The sequence below is a fragment of the Octodon degus genome, unplaced genomic scaffold (genome assembly GCF_000260255.1).
Source record: "Octodon degus isolate 3935 unplaced genomic scaffold, OctDeg1.0 scaffold00113, whole genome shotgun sequence".
Lineage (NCBI taxonomy): Eukaryota > Metazoa > Chordata > Mammalia > Rodentia > Octodontidae > Octodon > Octodon degus.
In genome coordinates, this window is record NW_004524689.1 from 7,631,928 (window position 1) to 7,652,211 (window position 20,284).

A 20,284-nucleotide genomic window follows, 5' to 3' on the forward strand; every position below is an offset into this window, starting at 1 on the left:
AGCCTGGGCTACATAGTGAGTTCAAGGCCAGCCTGAACTACATAGCGAGACCCTGCGCTTGCCTAAGACCCTACCAAATACATTAATAATAATAATAATAATAATAATAAAATCTATAGCAGATCAACAAAACACCCCAAAATAATAAAAGGGCTGGGGATGAAGCTTAGTGCATGTCCTGGGTGCAGTCCTTTGTTGCGTGCACAAGCACACACACACATAACTAGTGATAATCTTGTGCCTGGCAAGTCTCAAAACGACCCGTCTTGGGTCGTTCTTGGTATCCTAAACGAAGCCTTTTCCAAGCAATGTCGCAGAAGCTGCTCAGCGTTGAGGCTGAAGCACGCGATCCCGGGGCGGGGCCCTGCATTTGACTCCGCCCACCCAAGATCCGTCTCCGCCCCGCCCACTTTCAGCCCCGCCCATCCCGCCCTCCCTGCTGGGGCCCGGCCTGCCCTCGCTGCAGCCTGTGTTTCCGGGCGGCCTCCTGAGGGCGGTGCACAAGATGGCAGTGCGCCGAAGGCGGCGGAGCCTGAGCCTTGAGTTCTAGCGCGGGGCTGGGGCTGGAGACGGTGTTCGCTCACCCACTCACTCACCCAGGTGACTTGGGCTGTCGGGGCTGCTCCGCCGGGCCCCTGGAGGTGTGAGGCCCGCTTGGTGCTGTTCGGGTCCCCACTGCCTCCCTAGCCCTGCCCCAGGCTGGAACCTAAGAAAGGTCGGGCGGCTGCCCCGCCTATCCTTGCCTCGGGGCGGTCTCTGTGAGTGACTCACTCTGAAAATTGACTTTTACCACGTGCGGGTTCCATGGCTGCTTTGCAGGCGTCCGGAGAGAGGATTAACATCCAGGCGGGAGAGACAGCCAAGGTCGGTGACAGGGATTCGCTGGGGAATGACAGGCCCGAGCCGGACAGGCCTCCCCAGCGCTCCCGCCGGCAGCAGTGCGCTTCCTACGTGCTGGCCCTGAGGCCCTGGAGCTTCAGCGCCTCGCTCACCCCGGTAGCCCTGGGCAGCGCCTTGGCGTACAGATACCACGGCGTCCTGGATCCTAGGTTGTTAGTGGGTTGTGCCGTCGCTGTCCTGTCTGTGCATGGGGCCGGCAATTTGGTCAACACGTACTATGACTTTTCCAAAGGCATTGACCACAAGAAAAGTGATGACAGGACGCTAGTGGACAGAATCTTGGAGCCCAAGGACGTCGTTCGGTTCGGAGTCTTCCTTTACACCTTGGGCTGCATTTGTGCTGCTTGCCTGTTCTACTTGTCCCCTCTGAAACTGGAGCATTTGGCTCTCATCTACTTTGGAGGACTGTCTGGCTCTTTTCTTTACACAGGAGGTAAGAATTGGCCTGTTTTTGTTTGCTGAGGGCCTCTGCTGCATATTCAGGAAACTGCTACTTTGCTCAAGAATTGTAACAATGTCCAAGCATTTTTCTTAAGTTGGGCCACTTCATCTGAAATCTGTGTTGTATAGGTAATGGATATTCTTTTTTTTTTTTTTTTTTTTTTTTTGGTGGAACCGGGGATTGAACTCAGACCCTTGGGCTTGCCACGGGCCTATTCTACTGAGCCATCTCCCTGGCCCATAATGGATGTTCTGAAAACAGTAAGTTGGGAATATACTGGCTTGGTTATCCATGTTGGATATGGCTCAAATACATGTAGGGGCATTTTTAAAAATCTAGTATTCTTTTCTTGACCATACTTTCTTTTTATGTATTTGGCACAAGGTCTTGCTACGAAGCTCAGACTCGTAGTGATCCTCCTGTTTCAGCCTCCCCAGTGCTGGGACCACCAACCCTCTCTGTGGCCAGCTCAGTGCACTCAGGGGTGGGGCGGGTGCAGCATGTGGTGCAGAGGATTGAATCCTGGTCCCTGCACTTGCCTAAGCAGATGCTTAGTCTATGGAACTATCTCGTCAGCCCTTCTTTTTTTTGGCAGAACTCAGGCCCTTGCGTTTGCCAGGCAAATGCTTATTCTACTGAGCTATCTCCCTGGCCCCCATCGTCAGCCCTTCTTGACCATACTTCTAATATCATAGCTTCAGATTTTAGTGGAGTGAAATCTGAAGAGCTCAAAATTGTATAGCTATTAACTTTTTTTCCTTTGAGGAGGGGTCTTGAAGTTCAGGCTGGTTTTGAGCTCCCTATGTAGCCTGGCCCAACCTCAAACTCACTTCAGACCTCTTGTGTTGGCCTCCTAAGTGCTGGGATCACTGGTGTGTGCTACCATGCTCTGCGAGGTAACTATTAATTTTCAGCTAGTTTGCTAGGGGACATCATGTAGCAGCTGATTAAGGTGATGGGCAAGGTTTAAGCCCCAGTTACTGAGTACTTGTTACATTCAAGGCATGCTTCTATGTGTACACAAACACAGACCTTGCCCTAGGCCTATAATCCCAGCACTTGGGAGACTGAGGAAGGATTATAAATCCAAGGCCAGATTGAACAACACAGCAAAATTGTCACAGAAAGTAAACTGTGGGCCAGAGATGCAGCTCAGGGGCACAAGAGCCTGCCTGGCAAGTGCAAGGTCCTGAGTTTGATTCCTAGTACAAAAATAGGGGCTGGGGATTTGACTCAGTGGTAGAGTGCCTGCCTAGCAAGCAGGAAACCCTGGGTTCGATCTTTGGTACCAAAAAAAAAGAAAACCCTCCAGTTGTACAAAAAACACTATCAAGGGCCTGGGGAATAGCTCAGTAGAATAAGCACTTACCTAGCAAGCTCAGGGTCCTGAATTCAATCCCTAGTAGAGTAGCCTGGACCATACATTTAGGGACTGGAGAGATAGCTCAGTAGAATAAGTGCTTGCCTTGTAAGCGCAAGGGCTTGAGTTCAATCCCCAGTTCTGAAAAAAAAAAAAAAAAATCAAAAAATCAAATAAAATGGCAAAAAGTATAGTGTAGTAAATACGTAAACCACTAACATAGTCTTATTTTACTGGTTTACTGATTTATAGAACCATCATATACTTGGTCCATCACTGACTAAAGGTCCTTTATGTAGTATATAACTATATTTAAGAATGAGGACTGTAATGAGAAAATGTAGAGCAGAGAAGGGGGATGCAGATTACTATTTGTGAGTAGTTTAGTCAGTGTGAGCCTCATCGAAATGATGAGTTGGATTGGTGAGTAACATTTTGAGTTGGATTGAAGGAGGTAAGAGATGATGGAGAAAGAGAATTCCAGGCAAAAGGAAGAACAATGGCCCAGTGCCTGGGAGCAGTATGGGCCTCAAGAATGGGAGGAATACTCAGCACAGAGGAGGCTGAGGCAGGAAGATTGCTGCAGATTTGTGGCCAGCCTGGGGTTCAAAGTGAATTCAAGGCCAGTCTGAACTTTGGAGTGAAACCCTGTATCAAAAAAAAAAAAAAAAAAAAAAAAAAAAAAGTGAGGAACAGTAAAATGTGTGAGTGGGGAAGATAGTAAAGGGAACTACAGTGAGAAAATGGGTTCGGGGAGAAGACAGAGCCTACAGACAGAGTAGGCCTTGTAGGTCCTGGACTTTACTCTGAAAAGGAAGAAAGGTGGGATGTGACTTTATGTTCTAAACAAATCACTGGTTGAGGTTTGAAAATGGCTAAAGGACAGAGGGTAAGGATGGGAGCAAGACAGCCGAGTCAGAGGCACTTAGTAATCCAGGAAAGGTGGTGGTGTGGATCGGGATGATGGTAGTGGGAGAGCTAAGGTGTCAGCCTCTGAGTGCATTTGAAGGTCGACGGGGTTTGTGATGGGTTGCATATGAGACAGAAAAGCAGGAGGTAAGCATAACCAAAAGTTTGGGTCTGAACAACTGGAAGAAGACAGGTGATGTCATCATGTGTGTTATGGTTTGTATCTAGGTGTGCCCCAAAAGCCTCATGTAGTCACAGGACAGGCTGCTACAGTTTGTGATTAATTCACGATCCAGTGCTGGGATTATGGGTATGAGTGCTATGCCCAGCCTGGGGCAGACAGCCTGAGTGAACTTTAAGGAGAGAGGCTTGCTCTCCCCCGCTGCTCTCTTGCTGCTGGTCTGCTGCCCCTCCCTTTTTGCTCTTCCTGTTATGAACTGCTGTCCTGTGCCATGTGCCACTCTACCTTGGAGCCAGCTGATTATGGACTGAAACCTCCACAAACTGAGCTGAATAAACCTGTCCTTCCTAAATTTTGTCCCAGCAATGAGAGAAAAGTAACTGTGACAATGTGAGATGGAGAAAGCTGAGGCTAGAATAGGTATTGGTGGAAACTCGAAAGAGATTGATTTTGGACTTCTTAGTGTCTGTTAAAGCTCCAAGCAGAGGTGTCTGATGGTTAGTTGGATATATACAGAAGCTGAGTTCAGGAAAGAGGTCTGAGCTAGCGATATGGGCATTTGGGAACCATTGGCATACAGATAAAGTTATAAAAAAACAAGATTCTTAGAGGAGGGAATGTTGGTGGAAAAGTGAGGAGGACCAGGACTGAGCCCTGTGCCCTCCAGCTTGAAAGGTGGTAGAGATGAGGCGGACCAGGTAAAGAGGGCCAAGAATAGGGGCGGGGAAATAGCTCAGTAGAATAAGCGCTTGCCTAGCAAGTGCAAGGGCATGAGTTCAATCCCTGGTTCTAAAAAAAAAAAAAAAAAAAAATTCATGGCAGTAGGAGAAAAATCCAGAAACCATGACGTTCTGGCAGCCAACCGTAAAGTTGGGACAGTTTGAAAGTTCAGTGACTGAGCATGGTAGTTTACACCTCTAATCCCATAGCCTCTAATCCCACACTCAGGAAGCTGAGGCAAGATGATTACCATGAGTTCAAGGCCAGCTACATAATGAATTCAAGGCCATCCTGAACTACATAGTGAGACCCTGTTTTAAACAACAACAACAACAAAAAGTTTTTTAAGTAAAGGAAATCAATAGATTAATAGTGTGCTAAAATAGAAAATATAAGGTAGTGGTGGTGGTGAAGAAGCCATCCGTGTTAGCTTTCTGTAACTGTAACAAAATACCTGAGAGAATAAACTTAAAAGAAAGGTTTATTTTGGCTTACCGTTTTGGAGGCTTCATTACATATCCATGGTTGATTGGCTTGTGGTTGTTTGCCTTTGGTAAGACAGTAATCATGGTGGGAGTGCATGGCAGAGAAAATCTATTTACTTCAGGGCTAGGAATGAAAGAGAGTAAGAGGAAAGGGTTTTAAGGACATGCCCCCAGTGACTGGAAGACTTCCTGCTGAGTCCCACTTGTTGAAGGTCCTCTATCTTCTAGTGGTGCCATGAGCTGGCAGCCAGGCCTCTCACAGGTCAGCCTTTGGGGCTCTTACCCCTGACTAGAGCACCCTCTCTGTGTAGGTAACTTTTGAACTCTGACTTGAAGGATGGAGAACCTGTTACAGGGTAGAATTGGGATCTTAACTGTGGCACTGAGTCCTGCGGGCTGAAGGGCCAGCCACTGCAGATGTCCTGGGTGTGAGAGAGTTTGGCATTGTCTAATACAAAAGGCCAGTAGGCCCAAGGGAGCGTGGGCTACAGAACAAGAGGTGGGCAGGGGCTAGATCGTTCTGATCAGCGGAGTCTTCTGCTGGCTCCTACCCACTCCTCAGCCAGCAGGGCCATCGTGGATTTCTTTTCTCTATCCCCTGCCCATCCTTTTGGTGGCTTTACTCAGCTTCGTGGCTTCAGATGCCATCTATTAAGTTGGCAACCCTCACACTCCAAACCTGTCCAACTTCTATTTTAGGGGGAGGATGCTGGAGTTGGAACCTGAGGCCTGCGCACGTGGAGCATGTGCTCCACCATGGAGCCTTATCCTTACCCCGCCCTTACCCACCTTCTTACTCTGTAACTTCTAGAGGTTTCACAGGTATCTCATGCTCAACACGACTGAAATCAAATTCCTGATGTTCTGCCCCCCCCCCAGCCCTGCTTGTAGCTTTCCCTGTTTTTTCAGTGATGGTGGTGGTGGTGGTTGTGTTCACTGTGCTGGGCTCAGACTCGAGCCTTGAGCCTGCTCAGTGAACACCCTAGCATGGAGCCCCATTGACAGCCTGCTCAGTGGCAGCTTCATCCTTCTAGGTCTTCAGACCTGAAGTCACGGGCATCCTCCTGGGCTCTTCTCACATCTCCTTCAGCTCATCAGCAAATCCTGTTTTCATTCAGAATACCATCGGGGTCTCCTGACTGCTTCTGCCTAGAGCACTCTTCCACTATCTGGCTGTATGGTTCACTCTGTAGCTTCCTTCACCCTTTGCTCAAATGTCACCTGCTTAGTGAGACCTTGCTTCCTATCTTACTTAAAATTCACACCCTCCTCATGTGTCCCTCCACCTCAGGTACCCTCCCCATTCCTCTTCTCTGTTTATTGCCTGCACAGCACATACTGCCCTCTACTGCACTTTTACAATATAAAATAACATATTTGGGCAGTTACTTGCTGCAAGGCTGTGAGCTCCCTCTGATCGGGGTTATCTCTCTCACTGTTCTCCGCGGAGCCCATAGTGCCCAGTGCAGTGCCTGCTAGTTGGTGCTTATAGTCATCGAATGAACAAACAAGAAGACACTGTAAATGTTAAGCAGGGCACGGATGTGGTCAGATTTAGCTCTCCCATGGATTCGTGTTGCCTCACCTAGAACATTGTACAGATGGAACTGTTTGCTGTGTGTCATATTTATTTCACTGTGAACACTTACATCTGGCTTCTTTTGCTCAGCATGAGGTTTTCAAAATGCATCAAGTTGTTCTGTGTGTCAGTAACTCCTTTTTACTGCTGAGTAGCACTCCTTTGATGAATATGCCGCATTTTATTCTCCCATTTGTGGACCTGTGCATATTTTCGCTTTCTCTTGGGTAAACACCTAGAAATGGAACTGTCAGGGCACAGGATAGGTGATATTTCATTTTGTGAGAAACTGCCAGGCCATTTTTGGAAGTGGTTATGCTATTTCACATTCCCACCAGCAATATATGAGCGTTCCAGTGGCTCCGCATCCTTGCCAATGTTCTGATTTATGTTTTCACAGATTAATTCTGGCTTCTGTGTGGATGAGAGGCTCAGTATTGTGCTGTGTTGCTTCATTCAGAAAATGGTATTGAGGGGTTGGTATGTCTGGAAAATTCCTGTGTGGAATGGGGGGAATTGTGTGTGTGTGTGTGTGTGTGTGTGTATTTCTTTTTTTTTAATGTTTTGACACTAGGGATTGATCTCCATGCTTTCAAACTGATCTACATCCCTGACCCTTTTTTTTTTTTTTTTCATATTGTTAAGGCAAGGTCAAGGTACATTGTCCTGGTTGGGCTTTAACTTGCAGTCCTTCTGCCTCAGCTTCCCAAAATGCTAGGATTACAGCACCAAAAGAATGATAGAGCCTTTGGGGAGAGAGCTGTGCACCACCATGCCCTGTCGAGCTGCATTTGTTTTGTTCTAAAACAGCGTCTTACTGTGTAGTTCAGACTGGCTTGAAGTTGCTATGAAGCCCAGCTAACCGTGGACTCAGGATGATCTTTCTGCCTCAGCCTCCTGAGTGTAGGCTAGGTTGCATTTCTTTCTTTCTTTTTTTTTTTTTTGAGGAACTGGGGATTGAACTCAGGCCTTGTGCTTGCCAGGTAAGCGCCTGTTCTACTGAGCCATCTCCCAGCCCCTAGGCTGCATTTCTAAATCACTTAAGCAACACTTCTTTTCCCAAGGCCTGCTATTTTTTGTGTGCCAGATAATCTCAAGAAGATTATCAGACCTTTTTTTTCCATGAGTGGATTTATGCTTGTTTTCTGCACAGGACCTATTGAAGGTGGCGACCTGCAGCTCTGCTCCACTTCACTGAAGCCAGATTTTGTGGTGCTATGAAGAGGGCTTCTTGGAGAATGCAGCAAAGGTCAAGGCTGTCTTGCTGTGTTTTCTTCTAAGCCAGAGCTCTGAGGTTGGCTTGGGGAGTAAGGAAATAAGCGAAAGAAGGGCAGCAGCTGGTGGGGAGCTTGCCAGCGCTGGCTGGGTGTGTTCTGACTGGAATCTTCACTGGACAGGGAGTCCCCCTGTGGGGTTATAGGTGTGTGTCACCACGTCTGATTTCCATGGCAGCACGCCTGTGGTTCCGGAGCCAGCATGGCATGCAGTGCCAGGGATCAAACCTAGGTCCTTGTGCTTGCCAGGCAGGCAGTTAGACCGCTGAGCTATCTCCCCAGCCCATGGGGGATGCTTCTTTTTAAGGAAGCCAGGGCGGTCATTTTGCACCAATGTACCCAGCTGCCACTGTGAAGGAAACCCAGCCTATCTTGGTCCTCAGCTCTACAGACCATTGTCACTTGCCATTTTAGAGTGGTTAGGATGCACTTGGTCACCTGAGAGTTTTCTTTGTTTTTAGACCCTAAGGCACCTTGGTTAGACACCTGCCCTGTGGGCATCTCACCCATCCCATCTGGAACCCAGTTTGGGGGCAGATTGCCATCTTTTAGGCATTTGGTGACCCTGACTTAGATTTGGGAACAGAGTGAGGTGGATGGAGTGGCTTTGGGGAAGGAGGGGAGTGGGCACGTTTGAAAGATGTGGGGTAGACAGGGTTTGAAGTAGGGCAGTGGCAGGAGCCATAGTCAGGGCTGGTTTCATTTTAACTTAATGGGAACTAGAGAGGGGAAGGTGCATGATAAATTGCAGCCCAGCTATTTTGCTCATGTGGGTAAAAATTTCTTTATGTGGGAGTTCAGGGACCTTGAACTGTCCCTGTGATTCACTGGGGTTTTTCATAAACAGATGCCTCCAGAGAGTGTAGGTGAAAGGGCCAGAAGAGGGTTGGGTGGACATTCTGTGGGAGTGGGGTGGAGGGTGGGTGGACACTGCTCAGGGGTGGGGTAGTGGTGGATCTCATGCTTGCAGGGTTGGAGAAAGGTCAAGAAGCTTAAGAACTGGGTTGCAAGAAACTTTTATTCCTTTTGACTTCTTCCAGTGGGGCTTTGCTTTGGGGTCCGGGTAGGCAGGCACAGGTGAGTATGAACCCGAGCAGGTAGACCCTGAGACCTAACTGGATTTCTGTCAGTCCTAACTGGATTTCTGTCATTGGAAGTGAAGTCAGAGTGCTCTGGGGGACCAGAAGGACGCCCAGCCCCCTGCATCCTGCTCTGGCCAGAGGTAGCCTGTCTTGCGGATGAGCAGCCCCTGCCTTTCCAGCCCTGGATCTCACACTCCTCTCTGGATTTTTTGGCTGCAGGAATTGGATTCAAGTATGTGGCCCTGGGAGACCTCGTCATCCTCATCACTTTCGGCCCTCTGGCCGTGATGTTCGCCTACGCTGTCCAGGTGGGGTCGCTGGCGATCTTCCCTCTGGTCTATGCCATCCCCCTGGCTCTCAGTACTGAGGCCATCCTCCATTCCAACAACACCAGGGACATAGAGTCCGACCGGGAGGCCGGCATCGTCACGCTGGCCATCCTCATCGGCCCCACCTTCTCCTATGTGCTCTACAACACGCTGCTCTTCCTGCCCTACCTGATCTTCAGCATCCTGGCCACGCACTGCAGCATCAGCCTGGCGCTGCCTCTGCTCACCATCCCCATGGCCTTCTCCCTCGAGAGGCAATTCCGCAGCCAGGCCTTCAACAAGTTGCCCCAGAGGACGGCCAAGCTTAACCTCCTGCTGGGGCTTTTCTATGTCTTTGGCATCATCCTGGCCCCGGCGGGCAGTCTGCCCAAACTCTGAGGGCACCGGCAGCCCCTGCATAAAAGCACTCTCCACCCCCTAGATTGTACTGAACCCAGAGTTCCCAATGAGGGACTGTGGCTTGGCAGGGTGAGTCATACGTATGGGTGTGAATCCTGCCTTTTTATATTATTATTATGTTCTTAAAGATAATCTGCTTTGCTTTTGTTTTCCCGCATCATGGAGAATCTTGAAACTACTCTGCAACCAGAAGTGATTGGGCTCATGGACCTTGTTTTATTTATAATTTCCACTAGAGGGTGTTGTCAGGTCACTTCAAAGTTGAGTGGACTGGATTCCTGCTTGCTTCAAGCAGAATGGTGAAAAGTGTCGAGCAGGAGCTTCCGGGTTGGCCTCCTGTCCTGACGGAGCCATATTAGCAAAGTGCAGTGTCATCCTGATAGCTTGGCAAAAGTAGTAATTGGTTCTAGACCCCATTAACATGGGCAGCGCCTGTCTCTTACTCAGCACTGGTGTCCCGAAATATGCTGCTGGAGAGAGAAAGTCCCTCATTAACAGCCTTGGGCAGCTCTAGGGTTTCTGCCTAAACTGCGATGCAGACACATTTGTCCTTTATCTCTTTCACTGCTGGCATAGTTGAGTGTCAGATTGCCCTGCAGCAAGATGGGGCTGGGAGGAAGAAACCCCACCCTGGAGGCAGCTGAGGCGACCACTTGCTTTTGGGAGAAATTAGCAGAGTAGCTTTTTCCATGTGAGGACTCTACCAGGATGATGGGAAGGATTCCCAGCCCTTTCAGTAACTGTCAGGAGCCTCATAACTGCAGAGGCACTGCCCTCCTCGCAGGGTACTGACAGTCCGCAGGGCGCTTTCCTCCCAGTCCTTCTCCTAATGCTCCCCTGTCTACCCCGTACCTGTGTCCCTCTGCTTTGTTCCCATGTGTGTTTTCTGTTGTGGAGCTAGCTCCTGGGGCAGGGACAATGCCACTTTCCACAGAGCCACGGAGTGGGCAATGCAGAAACCCGGGGAACGTACAAGCCAGCAGACCACAACCCTGCCAGTGGAGGAACTGGCTTCGTCCTTGGAGATGGACATGCAATACAGGCTGTGCCCCTCTAGGCTGTGACCTTGTGCAGACAACTGAGGGCTTCGGTGAGGTCGCACCCGGAGGGGCTGCAGCTTCGAGCATACTGCTTTTTATTGGAACTTCTGGGCTCCGATGGCTCAGGTGCTTTTGGTCCAAGACTGAAATAGATGGAGATGGTCAGATGGTCAGACAGTCATCCGTGTACTTTTCTGTTGCAGTTGGCCATTCTGGTGGCCTCGGCAGGCAGTCTGCCCAAACTCTGAGGGCACTAGCAGCTCCCTGCATAACAGCACTCCCCACCCCCCAGATTGTACTGAACCTGGAGTGATCCAGGCCTTGGCGTCCAGAACATGACATAAAAACTCATTGTTAAGCCTTTAGGTAACCAGGCTGCTTACGATGTGGCTCCTTGAGCTAGAGTTGGTCAGCCTAACCTGAGAGCAGCGTATTTGGAAATTGCAAAAATTCCTCTAAATTGGGGTGATTTGTCTACCGTACAGTGAGGCCCCTGGAGCAGTGCGCAGAGGCCTGAGGCCAAGGAAGGAAGGCCAAGCCTCCTCTCCTGCCCTTCTGGCACCATTTTTATTTCCTGCCAGGCTAGAGTCACTTTGGTGCTCATGGGGGTCCGGGCTCAGTGAAGCTTCTCTGGCCTCTGCTGCAAGCTGGCCGCTGTCCCACGGGGCTCACCCAGAGGCTGGGGGAGCAGGGCCTCCTAGTGTGCACTGATCAGGCCCACCTGGAGGCTGCTGCCACCATAATCAGCTGCTGTACGGGGCTCCTGTGCAGATTTTAATGCATATTTTTTTATATCTAAATGATTCCAAAAGGCTGTATTTGATGCCAGATTTTATATGCAGGCCACCATGATTTATATTATGTCCCCTGATTTCATGAAGATTTTCTCTATACTTGTTAATTAAAAAAAATGTCATCAGTGGTCTGGTTTCCAGTTCTTTGCTTTCCTCATGTTATTGTCAGATTGTGAGCTCTGATGCATAAATCTTCAGACCACCAGGGCAAGGACACTGGGACATGTTGGGTGGGCACAAGGCACATGATCTTTGATGATGAACTTGGATAGGGTTTGGGGGATTTGAGAGGCTCTCCGAAGAAAGCAGGGACCACTTAGAGCCCAGCCGTGTCAGGCTGCATTGACCTCCTTTTTCCTTCTTTCTCCTTTCATTTTTTTCCCTCTAGGGTCACTGTGTTGATAGATTGAGAACCAGAGCAGATTGAGTACATCTGAGTTTCAGCTAGGCATTTGACAATATGTCCTTCCGAACAAGGCAGATAGGCGGCACGGTTAGCAGTGGAGTTAGATAAATCCCTGGGAGATGGATGAGCTGTGGGAGAGTGATGACCAGTGTGTCAGCTCGCCCGGGAAGGAAGCCTCGGGCAGCATACACGGGCCCTGCCCTCTGCCCTTGGCAAAGGAAGTGAGATTCTTGACACCTGTTATTAAGGCTGGGAATGAGGCAGCCCAAATTGCAGGCTTCATGAACCTTGGAGGAAGAGCTTATAAAATGACTGGCAATTAGGGTGCTCATAAATCAGAAGGCTGCTTTGCTGGGTCAGAGAGAAAAATGAGTATGAATAAAACCAGAAGAATATACTTGGGTCCCCAAAATAGTGTGTGTTGGGAGGCGAGCTACTGATGGTATCACAGCTCACCTCTGTCTCTGAAGTAGTTTTTTATTTTTATTTTTATTTTGGCTGGCTCAGGATACCTTCAGGGCAGGTCTGGTAAGGCTTGAGGATCTGGGGATCCAACCACAGCATCCTGATTGCTTTGTTTAAGCAGTCACTTAAATAACTGAGCTAATGGGCACCCCTCCCCCCAAGATCTTTTGCTGTTGTGCTTCTTTTTGGGGGGTCACTAGAGATTAAATTCTTGGTCTTCCTCCTGGTTCTCTAGGATCACCTAGACCTGGGCTTCTGGGGCCAAGCCCAGGAATTTTGGCTTGGCTCTTGCTCCTTGAGTTCGTCACCTGGAATCCACCCTTGCCTCTGACACTGCTGCCCTTGAAGGGTTCAGAATACCCCTTCTTGCTGACGAGTGCCGAGTGCCTGCAGGGCATCTGCTCCTGCCACCCCATTCTTTTTGCAGTCAGTCCTGGGGAACTGCTCTTTGCTCTGTGCTCTCCCCCACCCACCTCTCCTACTTAAAGCGTTACCTTTCTTCTCTACCCTTTGCCGAATCTTTGCACAAAATCCTGCCCAGAGGACACTGGAAGCTCACTGCTGGCCTCTGCCACAGCCTTGAGAGGAAAGAAGCCATGAATACATCATACTAAATTTTCATCTTACTAACTTTTCAGTTACTCCTGTGCTAACACCAAAGCCTGTGTCTCCACCCGGTCTGCAGCTCAGTTGGCAGCCAGTATGACCTTATGAAGGTTAACGTGATCTGAGGCAAATAGGAGATCTGTGTCCAGAACAAGGAAGGCAAAGCCCTACTCATCCCTGCACCAGGATGGGAGAGGGCTGGTCTTGGGCACTTGCTTTCTGTTTTTCCTTTTTCTAAATAAAATCAATATGGTGGTTGAACAAGAACACACCATAGATGGGATATAATTAGACTTCAGGAAGGCACTTGACAATATGAAGCCAGGGAGACAGCGCAGTAGCAAGTGCCTGCCTGGGAAGCGCAAGGTCCCAAGTTCGATCTCTGGTACAAAAAAAAAAAAAAAAAAAAAATATATATATTAGAACAATGTAATGAAATGTAAAATGGGTGAAAATACAATTAAAGGAGATTTATTTCTATGCATGTGTGTGTATGTGTATATGCACATATATATGTTGCACTGGTAACAGCTGTGGCAGAGAATTCACATTTCTCAGTATGGGAACCACATTTCGAAGATGTTATTAACAAACTGGATCTTGTCCAGAAAGCAGTTGGCAGACTGGCTAGGGCACATTAACCCACGTCTGCATGGAAAGGAGACACACAAAAGAGCGATCCTAGGTAGAAAAGGAGTGGGTTCTGCGCACGCACTTGTGTGTGTGGTGTGTGTGTGTGTGTGTGTGTGTGTGAGAGAGAGAGAGAGACAGAGAGAGACAGGGACTTCAAAGATAAAAGTAGGAGCTTCTGCCACAGCAACCATTGAAGAAGAGCAGCCATGGCCCTCCGCTATGCCATGGCTGTGGGCCTCAACAAGGGCCACAAGGTGACTAAGAATGTGAGCAAACTGAGGCACAGCCGCCGTCACAGACATCTCACCAAATGCACCAAGTTTGTGCGGGGCATGATCTGGGAGGTGTGCGGCTTCGCCCCCTACGAGCGGCGCGCCATGGAGCTGCTCAAGGTCTCCAAGGACAAGCGCGCCCTCAAGTTCATCAAGAAAAGGATGGGGACGCACATCCACACCAAGATGAAGCGTGAGGAGCCGAGCAACGTGCTGGCCGCCATGAGGAAGGCAGCTGCCAAGAAGGACTGAGCCCCTCCGGAATACAGTTTTGCAGAAAGTTAAAAAAAAAAAAAGAATAAAAGTAGGAGCAATAGCTAGAAGTTCTGTGGACCCAAGTTTAAGCTCCTAAGTGAGAAAGAACTTTCAAAACATCCCAGTGGGTGATGAGTTCCTAGTAACCTGAGGCGTTCAAGCGAAAGGATGGTTTCTTGTCAGGGGCACTGAAGCAAAGAGTCACATTAGAAAGGAGTTGGATGAAAGACCTTTAAGGGGATTCCAGTGCTTGGTACAGTTGTTCTGTTTGTTCTCAGACCTGCCCTTAGGGGACAGGAGGACACAGTACCAGAAGCTCTTCGACATTTCTTCCCCTTAGTTTCAGATTTCAACAGGCATAGCTGCCACTGATACTCCTTTCTTGGTTTTTAAAAATATATATATACATACACAAACATGTGTGCATATAGAGGTGATTTCACCCTCGAAAGCCCTTGAAGTGAGGTGGATGACAGCTCCTTCCCCAGGCCCTTGGACTGCTCTGCTGCTAATGGACTGTCAGCCTCTTTCATTACTGGCTTCAAACTGCAGGCTGGTGTAAAAGTAGTGCCTCTGGCAAGAACCGGCACTTGGGCCTCAGCTAGTTGACATTTGTTATTTGCCCTTCTTCAAATTGGGACAGCCCTCCCGTGGAGAGCCGCTAAGCTAGGACTCCAAATGGTAATGTAAACTCAGCCAGGTCCCTGCCTAAGGCTGTGACCAGGGCTGAGCCTGGGCTCATCAGGAGGCTCACAGACTGAGGGAATAACATGAGAGCTCTGGTTGGGGACAGTGAGGGTCTTGGTCACATGCTCCCCATCAGGCTTGGGTATGGGAGCTAGCAGGAAGCTAGCTTGGGCCTGGCTTGATGAATTTTTATGGGGTGTAGTTCAAGGGGGTGTCCAGAAGTCCATGACTGCTTGAGTCCCCTGCTGCTTGCATCTCTTCCTCAGGAGGACTCCGAATTGCCCCCCATTAGGGCCACCAGTGAGTTTAACAGGAAAGGGAGTGGCGCAGCACAGTGTGTGTTATGCCAGAGGACAGCAGTAGCGAACACACTGCAGTCACCATCCAAATCTCAGCGCTAGTGCTGTCTTTGGTGCGACTGAGCAGGCCCTCAGTTACTGTCATTGATGTGGTTGCCTGGGAGTGGCTGGGACTCTGGGGGTCATAACAGATGTGGAGTGTGGCTACCACATCGTGTAGCTGTGGCTCTGAGCAGGCAGGGTGAGTGCTTCCATCTGGGGCATCTTAAGCTCTTCTAAGGTCCAGTTTCCATTTCTGTGCCTCAGAAGCCTCTAAATAAGTGTTGGATGAATGACACAGTGGCAGTCATAAAGCTGTCATTTATTGCCCACTCACTGTGTGCCAGGCCTGTTGTAAAGCTTAAATACTTTCTTTTAATGCTCCTAACAACCCCATGAATAGGGTCATAAGGTGTCCTTTTCCAAAGGCAGGAAGCTGAGGCTTGGGAGAGATTAGTCTTTTCTAGGGTCTCCCTGCTAGGAGGCAATAGGGCCAAGACTCAAGCCTTGGCCTGCTTCATGCAAGTTCTGCTCCTTGTCGCTGTGCTTGGTGCATTTTGCCTGGCGGTGCCTTGCACCTCAGAACTTGATCAGCTGGTCTGTCCTTGGAATGAGAGGGAACAGAGTTGCTTGCAAATGTGTGGCTGCCCACTATGGGCCTCAAGGTGGTGCAGGGCCTGGCCTGGACACAGGGTTCCCACAGGGTAGGCTAGCTGCCCCCTGGCCAGCGTCTTCCAAGGTGGGAAATGGGCAGCTTGAGATCTGGTAAAAGAGCCCTGCAGGTGAAAGGAGACAGGTGTCATGAGTATCCTGTGCTGCTCCCTGCCTTGGCACTGCTGTGCTGCACCCCACTCTTCAAAGTGAAGCCCCTTCCATCTCTCCTGCACCCTACAACCCAGGAGGCTGGCTGTAGGGAGTTTACTAAAGCCTAATTGGCTGACCTGCTCTGGATGGTGGGGCCAAAGTCCTCAGTCAGGCTGCCCATCTTGGGCTGTGGACACTACTGCCCACTCTCAGTGGGTTAAAGGACCCACTCTCCCTTGGGTTAAAGGACCCACCTCCCCTACTCTCTAAATAATTATGTATAGAGGGTAGGTGGAGACAGGAAAGCTTCCAAGAAGAGGTGACAGCAGGGATCAGGGGTCCTAGGAAGCAGCTATTGGAGGTGACTTCCATTGGAGACCAAAATGCTAGTGGGCCCCGGTCCCTGACGCCAGCTGGAGAAAACCCCTGACTGCTTCCTAGGACGCAGTTACCCACTTTTCCTTAGCCAGATTCTCCTGGCTGTGGCTACAGAGATGACTGGAGCCCTGAGGCAGGTGTGCTAAGGGTGTTTCTGCCACTTCCAAGGTCAGAGCCACCTGAAGAATGATAACCCGGACACATCCTTGCTGAGAAACAAATGGGAGGGGACAGCAAGGCATTTAATAAGCTATCCTGCCATCCTGCATTTAATAAGCCATCAAGATGAGTGGCCTGGAGAGTCGAGGCACAGGGAACGCCTCACAGGAGGCAGAGGTGCTGAGCCCTTGGCTCCCACTGGCTGGGAGTCCCTGGGCTGTGTGCACCAAGGCCAAGGGGATGCCAGGAGATGAGCCCAGTGTAGGGGCACAATGGGAGCCAGAGGTCACTGCTGTCATCTCCTGCCATCACCCAGGAGCTACTGGCTGGTGCTTTCTCTTACAGAGAGCGTGCTGTGTCCCAGAAAGACTCAAGGAACACCATACAGACTCCACCTGTCAAGGACTCGCACTGAGCCAGTAGAGAGGGGTTACCTAATGCCATCCCAGAGCCATGAGAGAGGCACAAAGGGTTGTAGGGGGTGAGGGCCGAAGTGATTGGTTTCTCCGTACTCCAGTGTTCAGACCCTGATTGGTCGCTAGCTCTGACTGTCACCTGGCCTTTGATCTCCCCAGTGCCATCCACATGTGGCTGCAGGACCGGTCACATGTTCATTGAGAAGTATGTTACTGATGCTTAGTCAGGCTCAAGGGGTATATGCTGGCTAAGATCTGGGCCCTCTCCTCAGGAAACTTGTAGTCCCCAAGGAATGACAGACAAGCAGGTGCTGTCTGGAGGGTCCGAGGAGCTCAACTGGAGAAGAACAAGGCCCTTGGGCTAGGTTTATGGGAACGCTAAGCTCCCAGCTCCTCCTGGGTGCCATGCCAGGTCGTTTTGAGGTTTAAATGAAATAGCCAGGTGTGGTGGCTCATGCGTGTAATGCCAGCACCTCAGAAGCTGAGGCAGGAGGATCACCGTGAGTTCAGGGCTAGTGTGGGCTACAAAAGCAAGACTTTACCTCAGGAGAAAAGAAAAAAGAGTCCCTTTTCAAGATAATGAAGAATGGGGCTCTTTTTGTATAACTTCAGATTTCCCTACCAAGGGGCAGAGATCCAGGGCCAACACAGCAATGTCCTTACCGTTCTTAGCCAAGGCCTGGTACCTTCTTCATTCATGCATGCAACAAAGATTTATTAAGCACCTGATAAGCACCAGGAAATATGTTAAAAACTAAAAACACTCTGGGAGGATAAAGCAGAAGGATCACAGTTGGAACAACCTGGGCAACTTAAAGACTTAGCCAGACCTGTCTCAAAACATTTTTTAAAAGGGCTGGAGATGTAGCTCAGTGTGGGAGGAGCCCTGGGTCCCATCCCGGTACTGCAAAGACAACCAAACCAACAAGAAACCCTGAGAACAGAAAGGCCTTTGTGGAGCTTATAAGATAGTGAGGGAGACAGAAAAAGACAGCTAGGCTCCACTATTCCTGTGGAGCCTTGTGCTGTGTTGGGAATGTGTGGGGCCCCCCAAAATTCCTGTGGGAAACCTGATCACCAAATGAGATGATAACAGGAGGTGGGGACTTTGGGAGGCGCCTGGGTGCAAAAGCAGAGCCCTCAAGAATGAGATTAGTGCTGGGTATAGTGGTGCATGCCTCTAATCCCAGAATTCAGGAGGCTGAGGCAGGAGGATTGTTGTGAGTTTGAGGCTAGCCTGGGCTACAAAGTGAGTTGAGCTCAAGGTCAGCTTTTGATAGAGAGACACTATCAAAAAAAAAAAAAAAAGAAAGAATGAGATTAGTTCTCCTAGTATACCAAAGCTCCCAGGGGGCTGCCCTACCCCTATCACCCCATGGCCACAGGTGTCATCTATCTCTGAACAAGAAAGTGAGTGCTCACAGGACATCAAACTGGCCTCAAGCATGAACTTCTAGTCAGCTGGGCTGGAACTGGGAGAAATACATTTCTTTTGCTTAGATGTCACCTGCGCATGCTGTTTGCTTACAGCACCCAAATGGACCAAGGCATAGCTGTGTGGATGCACGGCCAAAGGACCACCCTTTTGGAGGCCTTCTTTCAGGAGAGCCAATCCAGTTTGCTGAGATGGAAGTCTCAGTCGGGTGACTGGAAGTGGGGATGCTGGCCCTGGCCAGAGATTGTGTCGAATACTCCCCACAGCCCAGGGAGCCTGAGTGGGCAGGAGCTGAGGGAGTGGCAATTCTTGTGGTCCCAGGATCTCTCGCTTCAGGAGGATACCTCATTAGGTTGTGGTCAGAGTTCAACAAGGGAAAACCACCTGGAAAAATGCCAGAAGTCCATGTGACCAGCAGTATTAGTATATTTTTAAAAATCTTGTCCCTGTGTATGCACCCAGGCCTGTGTGTGCCTGTGGGTGTCCCCGCTCCTGTCCCTGGTAGTTACCTTGGGCAGTGAGCAGGCACTGAAAATTACCGGGACCCAAGGCAGTGAGCAATACCTTGTAAAACAATCTCAATTACCTGATAACCAATCTCCATGCAGTTCTGGGGAGGATGAAAGGAAACCACAGGAGCTGTGAGGAAATGATAGCTCAGAAGGGCTCCTGGCAGAGGCAGGCAGATCCATGGCCGTTCTTTATCCTGGCAGCTCAGCGGCGAGGCCAGGTCTGGCTCCTCTGCCGACAAGAGCTGTCCCTTCCCCTGGAGGCGGCGCGGGCAGGGATGGGAAGTGGAGATAGCGGATCCTTCCAGCAAGACAGAGCACTGTGTAATCTGCGCTTGCCCAGCAGGTGGCTGTCGCTGAGCAGGCTCTGTGCAGCAGAAGACCTATGTCCCCAGGAGGCCCTACCCTGGGACCCTGCTGGCTGCCCATCCTGGGTGGGGATGACAGCAACTTTGCCAGGCTGCTTGGCCAGTCACAATGGCAGCCAGTGTGCTGAGATCCGGCGGCCACTTAGGGTTTGCTATCATTTCTCTGTGGGTCTGAGGCGTCTCTGTGTGGCTCGCATCACAGGCTGAGGGCTTAGGTGACTCACTTAGGTCACACAAGCACAGGGGCAGCACTGCCAGGACCTGCTTGCTTCTCATTGCAGTGCCTGTGGGGTTAAAAGTTATTTCCATTATCAACACTTTCTCTTTCATTTAAACTGGGTAGGGAAGGCATGGTAGATTGTTTTCTATAAATATCATTTTCTATCTAAATCTCTTAAAATATGGAAGGCGCCACAGCTGCCTCTCTTGTCCTCACCTTCGCTCCCATTCTCTTTTCCCCTCTGCTTTCCATCCCCTCCCTGAATCCTTTCTGAGGTTCCCCCAGATCCCCCTGAAGCCTGCCTCAGGCAGAGGGGGCCTGCAGGCCAGAGGGAAAAAGAGGAAACTGGCTCCCCAAAAAACCCAGAGTGCCCAGTCCTGACAGCTCAACCACAGCCAGAAAAGACACGGGGGTACAGGTGCTGTAGACTTCCCGGGAACCCCGAGATGAGCTCTCTAGAAACCACCAAGAGCACCCACCTCTGACCAATACACCACGCCTGGGAAGCAGGCACTACAGAATATTCTACCCAGTATAATTCATTATGATCTCATGTACATTGGGGTTTGGACCTCCCTCCCCTGGGGTTTTGGAGTGCTGAGACAGTTCCTTAAAAGTCCATAAATAGACAAACCCCCAGTCCCTCTCCAAGCCCCTCCCAGCTGGAGTGAGTTGCTGAGCGAGATCTAAGAATCTAAGCACTTTCTGCCTGCAAAACCGACATGTAGGTGCTGATGCCTGGCTAATAAATCTGCATCTTCATTTCTACTTTCTTGTCCTGTTCAGTTCTCTGTTGAGGATATTGAGAACCTGGGGCAGTCACCACCCCGGACAGCACC

General features: G+C 49.9%; 1 protein-coding gene and 1 pseudogene across 1 annotated transcript; both read left to right on the plus strand.

Moving 5' to 3' along the window:
• The first annotated feature begins 481 nt into the window (after nt 1-481).
• Ubiad1 (UbiA prenyltransferase domain containing 1) lies at nt 482-12,403 on the plus strand. The gene is made up of 2 exons (XM_004639654.2): nt 482-1,333; nt 9,152-12,403. Exons 1-2 carry the CDS (start codon nt 805-807, stop codon nt 9,637-9,639), a joined length of 1,017 nt encoding a protein of 338 aa, XP_004639711.1. The 5' UTR covers nt 482-804; the 3' UTR covers nt 9,640-12,403.
• Nucleotides 12,404-13,810: 1,407 nt separating this feature from the next.
• LOC105743290 lies at nt 13,811-14,128 on the plus strand (annotated as a pseudogene).
• Nucleotides 14,129-20,284: the final 6,156 nt, after the last annotated feature.

Bases quoted from the DNA above. Each gene is read 5' to 3' on its own strand.
- Ubiad1 (XM_004639654.2), top strand. From the start codon at position 805: ATGGCTGCTTTGCAGGCGTCCGGAGAGAGGATTAACATCCAGGCGGGA. The intron at 1,334-9,151 runs GTAAGAATTGGC...TTTTGGCTGCAG, and splicing joins CTCTTTTCTTTACACAGGAG to GAATTGGATTCAAGTATGTG.